Source organism: Anopheles gambiae, chromosome 2, assembly GCF_943734735.2.
Source record: "Anopheles gambiae chromosome 2, idAnoGambNW_F1_1, whole genome shotgun sequence".
Taxonomy (NCBI): domain Eukaryota; kingdom Metazoa; phylum Arthropoda; class Insecta; order Diptera; family Culicidae; genus Anopheles; species Anopheles gambiae.
In genome coordinates this window covers 114,302,914-114,320,089 of record NC_064601.1, presented here as the reverse complement: position 1 = coordinate 114,320,089, position 17,176 = coordinate 114,302,914, and the positions used below count along the sequence as shown (strand labels likewise).

The 17,176-nt window shown below is 49.2% G+C and overlaps 1 protein-coding gene across 2 annotated transcripts in view; it reads right to left on the bottom strand.

Annotated features, from left to right (window-relative positions):
- LOC3290353 (ecdysone-induced protein 74EF) overlaps nt 1–17,176 on the bottom strand; it is a 212,501-nt gene that overhangs the window by 45,018 nt on the left and 150,307 nt on the right. Inside the window, exon 1 of one of the 2 annotated variants that reach the window (XM_061648486.1) lies at nt 4,262–7,441. The exons of the other annotated variant lie outside the window; for it this stretch is intronic. Coding sequence (XP_061504470.1) covers nt 4,262–5,489 — 1,228 coding nt within the window. The 5' untranslated portion in view covers nt 5,490–7,441. Of the gene's footprint in view, nt 1–4,261; nt 7,442–17,176 lie in introns of those variants that run through there. 2 annotated transcript variants of the gene reach the window in all.

Below are 17,176 nucleotides of genomic sequence, written 5' to 3'. Positions count from 1 at the left end.
AGGTCACCATTTGGTCGGTTTGAGTTAATGAGCTCAAACAAAAAAAAATCCAATAAGAAAACTACCCCGCAAACGCCCATTAACCGTTTTGCGAGCGATTAGACCTTGCACATACTGCAGAAATACATTTCTTTTTCCGAGTTTCCGAGCCCTCCACCCGCTCTCTCCCCTCGCAAGACAGAAAAAAGCAGATGAGACATCTTCCACATCGTTTACTGCCGCGTACATAATTCATATGTGAGAGATTGAAGCAAGCAAGGCGTGTCAGTTCCTCGTCTTTTTGCTTGTTCCCTGTTTTCACTATTTCACTCCCAGCAGAGAGAGAGGAGGCAGCGTAGAAGAAGAAAAAATCACCATTAGATAAGACGTACCAAAATAGAACCATTTTCTGCACTGAATTGCATCTGGCTCTGGTCGCGTGTGTGTGTGTGTGTCAGCAGCGTGTGTGGGTGAGCACAAGAGGAAGGAAAAAAAGCGGAAAAGTAAAAATAACAAACAGGAATCTTATGTCAAAATACATAAATTGTCGATTTTTGCACATGCTGTTATTGTTTTGTGGCCGGCAGCAAAGCGCAATCTGCAACCGTTGCAGCATCCATCACGACACTGTGTGAGTGTGAGGAAGCGCAATGTGCAGCACATCAACGTTCCTTATTCCTTTCTCGAAAAGTCGTGAAATATGATCACAAACACACTTGCACGTAATAGGAAACGGATTGGTGTTTTAGGTCTTGGGCGATCTCGGCGCTTCATTTAGAGCAGAAGGGGAAATTCATAAAACAATAACTTCTGTGCGGCGTGTTATCTAAAACTGTAGCAACTGTTTCTCACAACAGTGCACCCCTCCCAAAAATGAAAGAGTGATCGACACCAGCGTGGACGTACGAACCGAGCGAGCGAGCGAGCGCGTGGAGAGCATCCGTAATGAAAAAGACCTTGAACTTGAAGCGACAGTACAATCTTCGACGCTTTTCGCTGCCCACCACCCCTGCTCGGTCACTTTCTCGGACATTAACGCCATTTCACACACACACACACACACACACACACACACACACACACACACACACACACACACACACACACACACACACACACACACACACACACACACACACACACACCGTCCCTCCATCATGGCTTCCCGACCGACCGCACCGCACCGACATCATTGGTCAGCATCATAACCGCGGACATCTCATCATCACCCTGTGAGCGCGGCGTGTGAAAGAGAGACCGCTTGAAAACAGTGGCGCGACAAGACAGATAGCTGAGATAGACGACTTTCTTTCTTCGAACCTTCCCTCTTCTCTTTGCGTATGCAAATTGCAAAAACCAACACATGCTCAACACCAGCGGGGAAGCTGCTGGAAACAGGATTGGACGCTTCCTGCATTCCCAGCAGCGCGCCAGCAGGCAAAACGCGTGTCAACTGGCAACGCTCTGCCGCCACCATGGCACATCCGGTCAATGGCGGCGGTGGCGGCGAGAAAACAAGCTCCGTGTGAGTGTGTAGATTGCAGATTTTTTGCTGCTTTACCTCCGCGTTATCTGCACCACACACCTTCGCACGCTACCGGGGGGGGAGGTTGTTCACGCGCCCGAGCAGTACCAATACCAATGCATCTCTTCCCGGTGAAGGAACCTGTTCGAGCCCGGGTACGGGCTTGGAAACTGTTCGTTTGGGGGGTGCAATTCCCGGAATACACATCTTCCAACCGCCCAAGCATGGGGGTGGCAAGTGTTTCCCGCGATCGGGTGTATTGGTGTTGGGTGCGTGTTGTGTCGCTCTGTGTGTACATACCGGCCCACTTAGATTGGTTGGGAGGGGTGTGTGCGTTCAGAATGATCGGATTTTGATCAGCTACCAGATCGAGCGATTGAAGAGGTGAATGGACGTAGAAGAGGAGTGGTTGGTGTCGTTGTGTAATGATCGTGTGAGTGTATCTTCCACAGTTGATCTTCTTCGCTTGCCTCCTTTACTGAAAGGTGGTCGACTGTTTGACACTTGTTATTGGGTGTTAGAACGGTAGCGTCGTTTAAACAACGCGCATGATTATTATCTAAGCTGTTAAAATGTGGTGGCGCTTCCGTCTGTTTTCCTCTTCATTGGAAGCCATTTGTATGTTCAATACTTTCACTACATCCATCCGCTTTTTAATGTTCAAGCTTTTTCCTTTTAATTTGCTCTTATAATGTGAAAGTGTTTTAATTCTACCCTGTTCAAACAAAACCATAACTAGCGAATGAAGAAGCTCACCTCGGGGTTTTAAAACAGGGCAATAGTTATTAGGGAGTGCCCGGCCTCTCGGCCTGCAGTTCGTGACTCTTGGCTACCGAAACTGCGATGGCAATCTCCCACCGGGGAGAGGTCTGCCTTCCGGCATGGTAGGTTTGTGTATTATTTCCGCACCATTCCGTTTGGGCAAGCGAATGGCAAGCACCTGGTGATGGGTATCGATTTTTCAGCCCAGGCCCAACGGGCAACAGTTAAACCTGGCAACATCCAACGTTCGCCGCTCGTGCAGCAGGAAGGGTTATGTGTTGCGGTTTCCCGTCGTCGTATTGATTTTTCGGATGGCGGAAGTTATACAATGGTTGCGAAACACTGGGAGAAACACTACCAGGCGGGGGGGGGGGGGGGGGGGGCTGGCCTACATTGGAGCTAGGTTTGTTTGATGGTGCTTCCCCGAGGACTCCGTTTTTCCTACGCAACTGCGCCGTATCTTCGGTAAGATATTGGAAGAAACTCAGAAGTCGAACCACCTGGAAGTTGTTCTTCCCGGTAGATCCCGCGGGTTGTTTTTCTGGAGCTGGAAGGAATTTAAAACGGGGAAGCACAGGAAACAGATCCCGCTGCTGGCTTATGCAAATTGTTTCCCAAAAATGCTGGAAACTAACCTAAAACAGGTTCCAGGTGAGAGAAGAGCTACATCACAACCGAGTAGCACATGCAGAATGTTAGTCCATTCCGTCCCCTTTCGTCCAGCGATTGACGTCAATCGGGTGATGTTGGTGGGTTCATCCCGGTGACGCCGAACCGGGAGAGACGTTAATCGCATCAATTAAAAATCACATCTATCCGAACCAAACTCAAAACAACGAACCAACGAAACTTGGAACGCGTCTCAAGAAGTGCTCAAGTTTGTTCCAGGATTTTCAAGGTACGGAAGTGTCTGATCGAATTGTGCATGCAGAATGTACTTGAAAACAATGCGCTAACTTGAAGTCGATGAGAAAAACGTTACACCATTCAAATGTGTGCTTGGACAAACTCCTTGTGCCCAGTTACTGTACATATATAGGTTGAAGTGTACTTCTGTCAGCAATTGCATACCTCGCGGTTAACACCAAACGACTTTGCGACTTCTTGACAGCGGGAGAAAGAGAGAGAGGGAGAGGAAGAAACGAAAGAACACAATTCTAGAGCGCTGCTCCTTCACTGTTTGCCATCATCAGTTTGCCCTCCGGCACTATGCTGGGTACACTGTTCCGATCGTTCTGATTTCCCTTTTGCCTCCAGAATGCACCCGAAGAAATTCGGGACCAGCTCCTGCTGCTCACCCCGTTTCCTTTACGAGCGGAGAGAAGAGGAAGAAGAAGAAGAAATCGTCCTCTGCAAATGTAACGACTATAAAGGACCCCAAAAGAATGCCCATTATAATGTGTGAAGAGCGAGAGAGAGAGAGCGCAAGAGGCCAAACCCCTTTTTTTCGATGTCGGCTGACCCGTTTATAACAGTTACCAGGGTTGTTTGATGACTTCGATCGACATCGCTTCCGCCACCACCAAACATTCCTCCCTCAGCTTCCAAAACGGAGCCTGCAACAACGGTGCACAATAGGGCTTCGTCCTTTCGCTGTGCAACGAAAGAAACAAAACGGCCAAGGTAGGAATGGTTCTTGGGGAGGCTTCAAAAGAGAAACAGAGAAAAAAAAACGGACGAAAGAACTTTAGCTTTCCCAGTGTTGCAAATTCCAAAAGGGATCGATCACCTATAGGAATAACCTTCTGTTCTTCTACAGTCGCTCGCTCTGTGTCGTCGGGATGACCTAATTCCCACCGCCGCCGGAGCCGTTAGAAAGACGAAATGCTAGAAAGAACATGGTGTAACCCCTTTTTCTGGTTTGCTCCGAGAGTTCCTTGCTTTAATACCAAGACGCAGAACAATCGCTCTCCAGTAGCAAACGTTGCAAATTTAAAAGCCCCTGCATTTAAAGCCAACCACTACGCGCGAATTTAAATGTGTGCAGACACTTACGATATCGCTTCATTAGACTCTTCTTGTAGGCCGCGCTCTCGGCACCGCGGCTGTGATGTTCGGCAGCGGAGTCGTCCGAATCCTCCGTCACGGAGCCACTCCTCGGACGGCGCTTGATCTTCATGGACAGATCGAGCGGCGCATCCAGATCTTCCTCCTCCAGCTCCTCTTCCAGCTCCTCATCGTCGTCCTCGTCCTCCTCCTCCTCGGCGTCACCTTCCGCGTCCTCCTCGTATCTCGTTTCCGCCTTCGGCAGGACGGTGTACCGGTCCGAGCGGGCCAACCTTAGCCGCTCCGTATCGTCGTCGGAAGTCGCTCGTCGGACCACGTCATCGCTGTGCGGTTGTTCGCCTGCACGCACGACCACACTTCCATGGCTCCGCTCGCTGTAGTCGGAATCCTGGTCCTGGTGGTCGGTGAGCATGCGTCGTGGTGAGCTGGCCGAATCTCGGCCGGATCGGGCCGACTTGTGGTAGAGCCGCTGGTGCGCGTACGACGGTGCGACGGCGGAGGGCTGCATCGCGTACGGCCTGTACGGGCTGGTACGTCTTGTGGTGGCGGTGGCAGCTGCGTAGTAGTCACGGGGACGTGGTTCGTCCTCTTCATCGTCGTCCGCCTCGTTCCCTGTCTCGGCACTGTAGTGCCGACGGCGATGCACTTCTGGACGGTGCGTTTCATCCATCGAGTCGTACTGTTGCGACGGACGCCGTATGATGGAGCTGGGACGCTCCTCCTTGATGTACCGGATGACGTTGACACGTTCCACCGGTTGCACCACCGTCGGTGCGGGTGGTGTCGGTGTCTTGGACCGATCGTTCGTCTCCGGGCGGGGTGAAGCGGACCGAGACCTGGATCGCGAGCGGGATCTGCTTCGCGACTCCACCAGATGGTGGCGCGAGTAGTCGGCGGGAGAAGCTCTCGCATGGCGGGGCGATGTGACCACCGTCGGGTGATCATCCCGGGCGTCCTGTGCTGGAGGTGTCAGCGAACGGGGCGTCCCCGGGCGCGCTTGATGATGGCGGATGATGATGCGCGATTGATGCTCCGGCCTGGTGTCGGGCTGCTCTGGATCGGTGACGGGAGACGGCGGGGCGACTCCCGAAGGTGGAGGCGGAGTCGGTGTGTCTGCCGGAGCCGGAGGGGACGGTGACGCGGTGGCACTGGTCGTCGAGCCGGCCGAACTGCCGACGAACGCATGGGACGGCGGTAGATGCTGTAACATCATCATTGTTTGGGCCGTTTTGCTGTCTGTCTGTGTGTATGGGTTGGAATTCTTCTAAATTGGCTAGTGGAGCTCACTCTCTAAGTCCGCTGCGGCACACTACTGTGACACACTGAACGACGGAAGCAACGGAACGTACGATCTTTACTAAACATTTGCACTACCAACGAGTTCTAAACGCTCTTCAAAAGCCACCTAACAACTGTTCACCATTTTGCTACTCACACACACACACACGCTCACTCTCATGTGGGAAGAACCTTCCGTATAACAATTCCAAAACAATTCAAGCTATCGCAAACACTAACACGCGCAGTACATTCAAACACGGTAAAACGGAAATTAAACCTGCGACAAAACTGATCGAAAACGGAAACTTAAAACCCGCGAGAACAACTTCACTCACACACACACGGGCGCACGAAACGATCTGCTTCACAAACTGTTCAATTCATTCTACACGAAGCGGCTTTACTCAAATACACACACTACTGCTCCCTGCACTACTGTGTCATCGGTGTATGATGCGATTGTTTAACAGACTCAGCTTCAGTTGGAGATCCCACCGAGACGATCACACTCACTGCCGGGCTCCATCTTCTCGCCTCTTGTCTGGTTGGCTGGGACGTCTTGCTGTACGTGGAGAAGGTCGTCACTACGTTCGCACATGTTTTGTTTTACGTTACTTCGCTACCAACAAGCGTGAAGGTGTGTGCAATAAATGCGCTCCTCAGACACACAATATTTCCTAGTAACAACAGGTCGTCAGAGACATAAACACACTGTTACACACACACACCGGCCGAGGCTCTTAACGAACAAGCTTTAACATAAGCTTGGCTAAATGTTTTCTCTCATCTGGAGCGTTATATACGTTACTTGATCATTTTCACTTTCGCTAATACAATTTGCACTATACACTTTTTTTATTTTGCACTATTTTTGAGGTTGGTGAGTGTATGTATTACTTCGGGTGAGGTAGATTGAGTTTGTTTCATGCCATGTGTGGTAGGATGGAAACAAGAATGATGGGGCACCGGGGCACTGTTTACTCTTTCACACAGAATCACACTGCTTCGATTCGATTGATGTTTTTCCTGTTCACCATCATCATCAACATCATCATCATCAGCTTCCGAAGGTCTTTACCGGTTTGCTACAAGGGTGGTGGTGGTGTTTTTTTTTCTGGGAAACTTGGATCAGAACAGGGAAAACTGCTTTTCACTCTCACTCTCTACACACCACAACACGGAGCCGCACGAGCGATGAAACAGCTGGCGCCGGAGCGGACCGGGATGCCGGGGCAATTTTTGGGGAAACTCGGGTGCCGGCGTTTTCCACCCGCAAAATTACGGCAGCGGCACGGCACGCACCACGACACGGAGCGAATTGTTCACCGGTGTGTGCGCGCAAGTCGTAGCCGGGGCCAGAGTGCCAGAACGCCGAGAAACCGAGAATGTAATGCAAAAAACGACTTTCCTCTCCCGGAACTGTGTTTGTGTTTGTAGATTTTCCTCGGTTTAGGTTAGTTTTTTTTCTTCTCTACTACGGCACTTGGCTCACCGGGGAGAACGTTTCCTTCGTACGGTGGCACACACGCGCTTGTGTTTGTGTTTTTTTGCACTGCACTTTGAAGCTCACGGGAAAGAGGACACACCTTCTTGGGTTTTGTGTTTTCCAGCACTGAACAATTTCACTTTTTAACACGCGGTTGTCGACCACTTTAACGACGATCTAGCTCTGCGTATGTGCTGTGTGTGTTTGGCCTGTGAAGCAAGTGCAGCAGCGGGCACCGTTTCTGCAAAAACGTCTCGTTGCGCTCGACGCAACGGCTACGCGGTAACAGCGAACGCGACGACGACGACGGCGGACGTCGACGGGAACGATAAAACAAAACGCGTACTCACGCGACCCGTTCTTGAATTGAAATGAACGTGGGTTCCGACAGCGAGCCGAAAAATCCGTAGCGGCCTGGCCCCCAACAGTCAAAAGCCGAAGATTTTATATTGACCTTTCACTTTTTCTATCTGTCTCTCGCTCTAATTTGAGCGATTTTCCCCTGATGAGTGTCCCCGAGCCTCCTCGTGTGGTTGTTGTTGTTGGAAGTTGAAACCGAACCCCCTTCGTGCGCTGCCAAAATCAGCGAAGAACGAAATCGAGTGGCTCAAGCGAAAAAACGAAAAAAAAATGACGAACGAGTGTGCTGTGACAATAACACACACACGCACAAGGCGACACCCGAAATCTGGTGCGATACCGGCTTTCAGTGGAGCAAGTACACACATGCACACATTTGGCCACACCACGGTGATACAACACACAGCCACGCACTTGGCGATACACGCTGTGTGGTGCGGTGCGGCGGACGTTCAGAATTCAGTGGTGCAAATACACACATGCATACACTTGGCGACACACGCTCTGCTTTGCGGTGAGATTTGTGTTCTGTGTCCAGTGGTGCAAATATACACACACACGCACTTGGCTACACACGCAGTACGGCGCGGTTGGCTTGGCAGAAGCGCATACACACATTCACGCAGTAGGCTTTACTTTCAGTCCAGTGAGGTTGGTGCTTGTGTGGTGTTTCAGCGCTTGGTAGTCAGCGGATAAACCCCGTGAAAAATAGAGTTTTGTTTAATTTGAGGTAAGTAAAAGTGATTAAAATTATCAACCAACATCCCCCCTTCTAATTAATATCATTTTTCTTCCATTTCATGTGTGTTTCACGACGAACGGAGACAACAAAAACCTGTCGCTTTGTCGTAGTGTTCGAGATGGTGGCCCGTACAGTGCAGCGAGAAAACTAGGCGCGACAGCGAGGAGCAGAAAGTTCCGTGCGGATTTTAATTGTTCTTTGTGCGAGTGTAAAAAAGTGTTTCTTAAATCATGTGAGTTAATTTAAAATTAAGTGCAGTGGTTATTGTGCATATGTTGTGTTTTTTGTATTTATGTAAGTAAAATATTCAATAAATCGAATAATGTTGATATAATGGTTCGCACTGTATCATTTCGGAAAGAAATCCTGGCAAAAAAGGGGGAGGGGGCTAATTAAACGAAGGTTCGTGCAGACCCCCGTTCGGGTTTTGCTTCGGCTTCGGGTTTGCTTCGGCTTCGGGACCCGACGGATCACTTGAATAATTTCGCCAACTCAAGTTCTTTTTCAAGCGCGTATTCAAGCGATCTCTGAGTGCTGGTGCCTGGTGGGCCTGGTCCGACGGTACCGACCTTCCGCCAGCTCCCGCTTTGCTGCACCGCTTTGCGCACCCTTTTCGCCCAAAACCAACCCCTAAGCCGAGCCCGAGCTCAGCACGAACGCAACGGAGCTACCACCACCACTACCACCACGGTGAGATCCGGTGAGATCTGTAGCGCTCGTTTGGAGAACCTACACCAACATCAAACGCTAGATGCGCACCACACTCTCGCTCTCGTGAGTGGCGGCGAAAGCGAAATTGCTCGAAAATGCACTTCTTTTTTCCCCTTTTGGTGCGCTCAGGGGGTTGGTTTTTCCCGAAGCCGTCTTCCCCACCCCAGTGGCAGTTGAGCCCAGCCCCGAAGCAGCGAAGCAGAAGCCCCGTGCTGCCGTTTCTGTTGGCTGTGGTTGCGCTTTGGGGTGGGAAGGGGAAGTGCAATCACGCACCAGACGAAGATTGTGCAATGCCAATATGCGTGTGCGGGGCCTGTGTGTAGTGGTGTGTGTGTTGAAGAACCACCACCCGGGCAGGGTCGCTCGGCCGAAAGCACGAACGTTGTAGGCCACAAAGATGACAAAGTTTGGGAGAGGCGGCCAGGTTGAACAGTAGGTTAGCGTGTTTGTTTTGAGTGATTTTTAAACAGAGTTTTGAGTAAGTTTGTAATTGGTACATATACTTGAAAATTGATGTTTTCGTAAAATAATTAGAATGACCTTAATAACATAATTTCATGATCAACATCAATGATGGATTAAAACGGTTTATACATTTGAGATTTTGAGATTTAAGAAAATGATTACTCATTTGAGTGATAAAATTAGTCAAAAAAAGGAGAAAGACTTCACTAAGCGCCCTTAACTAGAGCTGTTCAGAACTCTCCTTAAAGCTGTCAGTGGTTGCTAAGGATATTCCACGAACAAAATCATTACCAAGAGCTTCCCAGATGAAGTACTTATATATGCACTCACGTGAGTTCACGTAAAATTTTTCAAATTCTTGTAGCTTTAAACAATTCAGTGATTGATAGTTTACCTAAGAATTATTCTAATATCGTAACAGTAGAAGCAAACAACTCACTCCATTCATATTTAACCATCGCCTATCAAAGCTGAATCCCATAGTCCCTACCGTGTACGCGCTTGTTGCTCGAATGAGTGCCCTGAGTGCCCAATGAAAAGCGAAAACATCATTCACCGCCCTTCGGCGACAAAAACCCCGTTTCCACGTACGCTTCTACAGCTAAACCAACCCCCTTTTCACGCGCTTTTCAATGCAGCAGCAGCAGCAGCAGCGAGCGACCGAACGAATCGCTCACGCGCGTCGGTGGAAAGGGCAAGAAGGCCAGCACAAAACGGAAACGGAAACCGATGGGTCCCGTCGGTGAGCGCTGAGGGGAGGAAGGAGGCAGGTTGTCGGGAAAGCCCGTTTTAGGGGTGTGGGTTTTGGGAAGCGTGGACGGTGGCAGTGGCGGTGACTAGACGCTCGCACACACCATATGATTCTGAACCAGACGCTGCGCCCCGTCGCCGTCACCGTCGTCGTCGTCAGCTGAGTGAGTGCGAGCGAGGGAAGGGAAGGAAATGTGGGAAGGGACCGACGGGGACCGAATGCATCGATCGTCGCTGTCGTCGATGTGTGCGCACGCAAAGGATGGGACGAGTAGAAGGGAAAACTAAGTGCGCAAGAATGGGCGAGCGAGAAGCGAAATGGCTTCACGCAAGGGAGAGGCAAGCCAATGCGTGGTGGAATGCAGAAAGCGAGAATGCGAGAATGCGACCAAACAGGAGTCGGAAAGTGAAATAAGAAGGCGGAGACGTAGAGAAGGAAAATAGCAGCAGAGAAACGAAAAGGAAAAGGATCTGTTGGCGGTGTGGTAGGCTCATCGTCGCTCATACACACAAAAGCCAAACTGGTCATTTGAGTGATAAATTAATGATGATGCTCTAGGGCCCCGTTGCACTCGCGTGTACTAGGGGCTAATTATTTAGAGAGCTTTTTTTTGTCCACGCGCCTACTTTGCTCGGACGGGTAGTGGAGAGCTTTTATCTAAAAATGGGCTTAATTTAAGTCGAAAATTTGGAAGCAATCGAAAGATCTAATTTCGGTTCTAGCTTTGAAGTCGATTCCGGTTAGGTACGGTAACTGAAGAAATCATTTCTGTGGCAGCTCTCGCAACCCGCTTGACGACCCTAACCCCGTCAAAGGGTGGGAACTGCTTTGTGGGTGTGGGAAACTATGCGCTAGCAAAAAAGAGTCACTGTAAGCGTTTTTTTGTAACGAAGTTAGTGTCATCGTCTGTTCAGTCAACTCCAACGGGGGAGTGGGAAATTAACCGTAAGACATGAATGTGTTTGGCAGGGTCATTTATTGGTTTTAAATTTAGAAATAGCGTGGCCAACATCTCGGAATTGCTCGAGACGCTCATGCAGCTGTTAACAGTGTGAACCAGCAAAAACTTGTTCCAGCCCTCTCGGCCTGTGTTCAGGCTCGTTTGCAGCAGCTTTAAATTTCTTAATCAATCAATTCGAAATCCGCTCTTAAGGCTCCGTCGTCCTGCCCAAAGCCGCTCGGTTTCACCCGAAATCAGCCAGAAGTTCTAGGGAGATGCCTCAATTTCTTGCCCATAAGCAGCAGCAATGGTTTGCGCAGTCCATCATTATGAAAGCATATCGTGGATGCTGACGGACGTCATGGAATTTTCCGATGTTTTATGCACAACCACACACACACACACACACACACACACACACAGTTCAAACTGGCAACCTTTTCTGGGGGAGAGCTTTCGGACATCCGATACCAACAGATTTCCTTACCGTTTGCCCTTTCCAAACCATCACCCCCCACGGGGGAAAAAGGACACGCTGTACGAAAAAAGTTGACCATCGGTTGCGCAAAAGGTTCCATTTTGGGGGGGGAGGATGGTAAACTTTTAGCCCCGCTCGGGGGGCGGGAACAACCAGCAGGGGGTCACCCCCACTAGAAGGTAAAATTATGCTTTCGCAACATCACTCCGGCCCTCCCCCCCAAAAAAAAAAAAGAAAAACTTCCCAAGCGCCGATCGAGTTTGGTGAATAAAACACAATTATCTACGGGGCGCATCGTCCGGCCGCCGGCTCATGTGGGCTGCTCTAAACGGCTTCGGCCGAGAAAATGTTCCTCGTCTGAGGGGAAAATGTCTGCACGCGTCACAAAACTGTGTTGATGTTGATGGAAGGGAAAGTTTGCAGACAAAATAAGTAATGGCAGCACACTGGTGCTAGGCTGCTCAAGGTCGCAATGTGCCTGCGACCATCCACCCACCCACCCACCTCCCCCGCCGGTAATTTGGAATTGAGCTGTTTTGTGGTTTCGATATGGGGGAAATTGTTTCTTGCTTGTTAATTACATGCACCCAGACAAGAGGGGGAATGTAAAGTGACGCTTTTGACTAATTGAGGCATTTTGCCCAGAACCTGTTTTATCGGGTACAATTAATGTGTGTTAAAAGTGTTTAGCTTCTAGAAAAACATGACTGCAGAACGATACAATCGTTTGGTAGGTGTCGTTTGAGGCATCGTTTGGCACACAGCACACACACAGTTCAATGTGATCGCTAAAGCCGCTTGTCCGCGTAAATAGCCTCACGGAAGTCGTTTAGACAGTACTTGTACCCTCTCCACATGAGAAGATTTCCGCTCGTCACAAATCAATTCGCTGGCATACCACCTACGTGGTTTGTTGCTTTTCCGTCTCGCTCGCCAAAGTTCCTGGAAGTCCATTGAATTGTTTCCCCCGCCAAGTGAGAAATGTCTCCCGTTGCTTGTCTACTACCACATTGTGGTGGGCAATGCAGTTTGTAGCAGGGCGACGAGCTGGTACGCCGTGTGATCGCGTGTCAAGAATCCGGAATGATCCGCAAGCAAGTCTTAACAAGCTTGCGTCACTACTTGTGCACGCTTACAACCGCGAGCAAAGACGCCGAAGATGCAATCCCCCAAAACCGAATGGTTGCTGTTGTCGTTGTTTTTGCGGGTCTAAATCGCAAGCAGGAGGCCCACCCCTTCCCGGTAGCCTGTTGAATAATTTCATTCCATCCATTATTCCAGCACATACAGCGCGCGCGAGTAGCGCGATAGGAACATAAATCATGCGTGAATTTTGAGCATGTCTGACCCAGATTCGCTCCCAGCCGCACAGGGCGATGTCGCGCGCGCACACCGCGAACCTCCGCGGAATGTGACAACACATTCGAAGCCACCCCGGCGAGCTTCTGAATGCGGTTTCGTGTGTGTGTATGTGTGTGTGTTGGGGGGAATTCTGGCATCAGAGCCATTGGGCTCCAGTTTGGTGGAAGCAAAAAACAACAGAAATAGCATTTAAAACTGACGACTTCATCATACGCAGATATGACTCATGGCGGTGCACGGTTAGACCGTTTGGCGCGTTTGGTCAGGCGCGCTCTGATTCATATAAAGCGTTCATATTGGGGAATGTATTGCGTTGCTGGTGTTTTGTTTTTAATTTTTGCAATCTGATCCCTATACTGGAAGAAAGAGACAAGGGAAGATATGAAGGACTGAGGACCTCTGTACCCTTAATGCTACCCGGAATTGGAGTGGACATTGGAGAAGAGCTCTGCGTCAGTTTGATCCAGTAATAACAAGGGGAAAAAATGCGTAATTTGTGCTTCTGGGTGGAAAGGGTGACTTACCGAATACGGAATTGGATGAGCTCCAATAAAAATGCAAATTAAGACGCTTACCTGAAATGATACGAGGTGAGAGATAGAAAAAGAATAAAGTTAGTAAACAAGTACGCACGGTGAGTTGGTTTTAAGGTCAATTTTAACTGAAGTGGACAAATTAGATCTTCTGTATAAAGGGAATATTTGAAACTATCGTAACATAACTTTAGATTGATTCTTCAAGACAATTTACAAGTACAGGCAATAGAACGATCGAACCATTTCTTCATCCGATCACTGTGCAGTGCAATGACCGATTCTTTGAACTTGCCACAACACAGGGCAAACGATCAGACAGGTGTTACGGGTGACAAACAACTTCCCTGAAGTGGTTACCGCGCGAGCATGGTTAGCCTAGTTCACAAGCCACTGGCGATTGAATTCCGGAACATGTTAACACCACGGGCATAACACCGCGTTGGAAACCGCATCGGCAGTAAGTTTTTTTTCCCACCAACGCTTACCAAACTGCCGCGATGTTTCGACAAGTTCTCGGCAAACGGCAAAAGGGCCAATCCCGGTCGGTGGGTGAGGATCGATTTAGTGCGAATCGAGCCAACGGAACCTTCCCCGAAGTGCCTTCGACATCTTACCGAATGGATTAGATAAACTAGCTGGTGGAAATTTGATGAGATTTGGGAGGATGCTTTTTCTCCTTGCTTCCCGGTAGTGTGCCACAGGTTGTGTTCGATCAGTGGTAAATGGAGATTGGATAGGATCATGCTTAAAGCAGTATAAACATTGCATAAGTTTTTTTTTACATTTTGGACAGCTTATATGTTTTGGATTTGGAGTTGTTGATATCATTCTTCGAAGCTGTGTTTGGATTCAGGCGCTCCTGAAACGCAAATTCATATCATAAGCCCTCCCTTTAGCATTGGAAATGGTCCCCAGCAGTGACAATTTGAAAAGTGGCCGGAAATAAACGAAAAAGTGTGAGCTTTCACCAAACCAGGATGGACGACACCTGCCTTGGCCGACCGATGATCCGGAAGTGTCATCTGTCCGTTACGTTAGGTATCATTAGTGCCCGAAAGAATGACGCAAACGCGACGGAACAGAGGGTTTAGTGAGTTTTCGCGCTACATTCTTCTCAGTAGATGCTTTGCGTTACGCTGTCGCGCGTCTTGTGATTTATGAAGAGTGTTTTGGCGAATGGCGGAATCGTGGGTTCCTAGTCCCGAGGAACAGTGTGTGTGATCGAACGTGTACAGATAAGAGCGACTGTAGTATTTTTAAAGTACGCAGCAAGCATTCGTCCAATAGAATGCTTTGGTCGCTATTATGCTCGGCAGAAGGGTTAGTGAACTGTGGCTGTGACAACCCGTTCCGTGTTTTTCCTGAGTTGTTATGCTTTTAGACTGCTGGGAGACAATCGTATGCGAGTGTGTCGGGTCAATGGTCAGATCCGTCTAACGCGTCAACTATTCTATTTAAGGCAATGTGAATCAGCTGACGATGGCAAACCAAGAGCAAGCCACAATTACCTGTAAGCTCATTCAAATTACTTATACTGGACTAGGACAAAGACAGTGGCAGCTTTTTTTGTGTGAATTTCCTTGTGAAATTGTCTAATTAGTACCACACCCAGCATTAAGTCACGTACAGCTAAAGGAAGTTGTCGCCTTTAACTATGCATAACCCTTCCTCCAAAACACCATTAATATCCTCGAGAAGGGTAGAAAAAAACCCCGTGTGCTAGGTCAGTTAACAGACAAGGGACGATGAATCATTCCCTTTAACTGCAGCACGTACACGTACCCGACGTTACCTAACGTCCAGCGGCGGCACGCACCTGCCTACTGTCCACCACCGTGGCCGGTTTCAATCAACACCCTTGCCCACGCTTTATGAAATGCGCTTCCAGCAGCAAATGTCTCCGCGGGGTCGGCACCTCATTAGCTGTGTCATTACCCCACACAAACAAAACAAGACAATTGCACTCTCTTTACGTCATTTTGCATAATGTCGTGTAGATGAAATTTTGGGGCTCTCGGTACAGGGGCCAGTGTCTCTTTCTTCTTTTTTGGCAACATTCGCAACATGTGGCGCTCTTCAGCTCTCAGTTTTCAAGTGCATGCGTTCGTGCGTGATGTGCCAGGATGTGTGTGAAAGGCATTATTTAATAGGCCTCGGTCAGTTTTTTAAGCTACACGAACGTCCCTAGGTGTGTGTGTGGGTATAGTTTCCTTTGGTGCGTACGAGTGTGGTGGGCTATTTTTAAAAACTATAACCGAACCGGCAGATTTAGTGGGGACGTACACACAAACGCTTGCGATGCGCTTTGGCGAGAACGTGCGCGCGTGTTTTTTGCTGCGCGCGCGCTTGTGTGTTTCCGTGGCGCAAGAAGTTTGAAGTGCTCGCAAGCTCACAAGCGTCCACAAATGCCACCACGAGCGCCCCCTCCGAGGGAGCTGCTCCAGCAGGCTGTGTGCCATTTGTGTGCTGCCACTCTCGGGTGTATTGAAGAAACGTGCCATCGTGTTTTCCTAGTGTGGCCTAGCGATAGGAAAGGGCTGGTGTGTGGAGGTTCTGGATCAAGTGGGTTTTGCGCATAGATCGCGAGCGAGCGCGAGCGCGCGCTGCGCATGGATGTTGGTCGAAGTGGTGAGCCACGCGAATGCAAATATTTCAAGACACTTTGGCATTCAGGTGGAGGAAGAGAGAGAGGTTCGTTGCTTCATTCATATGATCGTTTGCGAAACGGCGAAACCGTTGCTTGGGGAAGGAGGAAGGTCGTCAGCGGTTGAGCCGGATATGCAGATGATAGGGAAGAGACATCTTTAGGTTCTTCTTTTCCTACGAAAACATGTTGGAGAAGATCAGACACTAAGTCTGATAACTTCCTTGAAGCAAAGATGCCCAAGGTTGTTCCTCCAACACAAACTTCGAAACAAACGTCCAGTTAGAAGAACACACCTCCTGAACATTGTTCAAGTACCTGCCAATAAGATCTATTTTATAACGCTTTACGACCAACCAGCCCACCCACTCACCCAGGTTGGCAAACTGGCGCCACGGAAGCACGATCTCGATCTCGCCCAACATTGTTTACCGAGCGTTGCAACACATTCGAGCATTAGAAAGTGCAAATGTGTGCGTGTGTGTTTGCGCTAGCGCACGGGCGTTTTGTTTTGATTGCTCGTACTGTCCGGAAAACGGGGCTCAAACATTCTTATGTTTATGAACTTGCCACTGTGTACTGGAATGGGAGAATGAGCTACACTTGGCAGTGAAAGAGGCGTGTCTGAAGGTGAAGGTAAAGGCCACCGTTTTCTTCCGTTTTATGATATGCATCCCTCGCGCAGCTAATCCGGCGCTAATCGATGTACTTGTGCTCCCCTCCCATGGTGCAATCGGACAACTGTTGAAGAGTTTGCAGGGGCAAGAGAGAGAGAGTGTAAAACGTCCCACACGTGGATCGATTCCCTGGAGTATGCAGTTGTGAAGCGATGGAGAGCAGCCAAAGCGTTTCGGTGTGCAGGATTAGCGAGGAAGCGGATAAATTAAGAGGAGGCACTTTAGAGGAGAGGCGTTATCATCAATTTATGGTACACCTGATGCACTGGTTGCTTAAACGGGAGGTTTTATTGCATTCTTGGAGTGGTGTGAGAGCATGAGTAAGAGTTCTAAAATTAGTCCATATTTCAGTAAAAAGACGCAAAAGGGTTCAAACCCCTAGAATCGAATCGACCAATCGCAAGCGTAAAGTAGATCACGTTAGTACGCTGCTTCTAATGTCAACTATCTCTCTCCCTAATTGACATTCT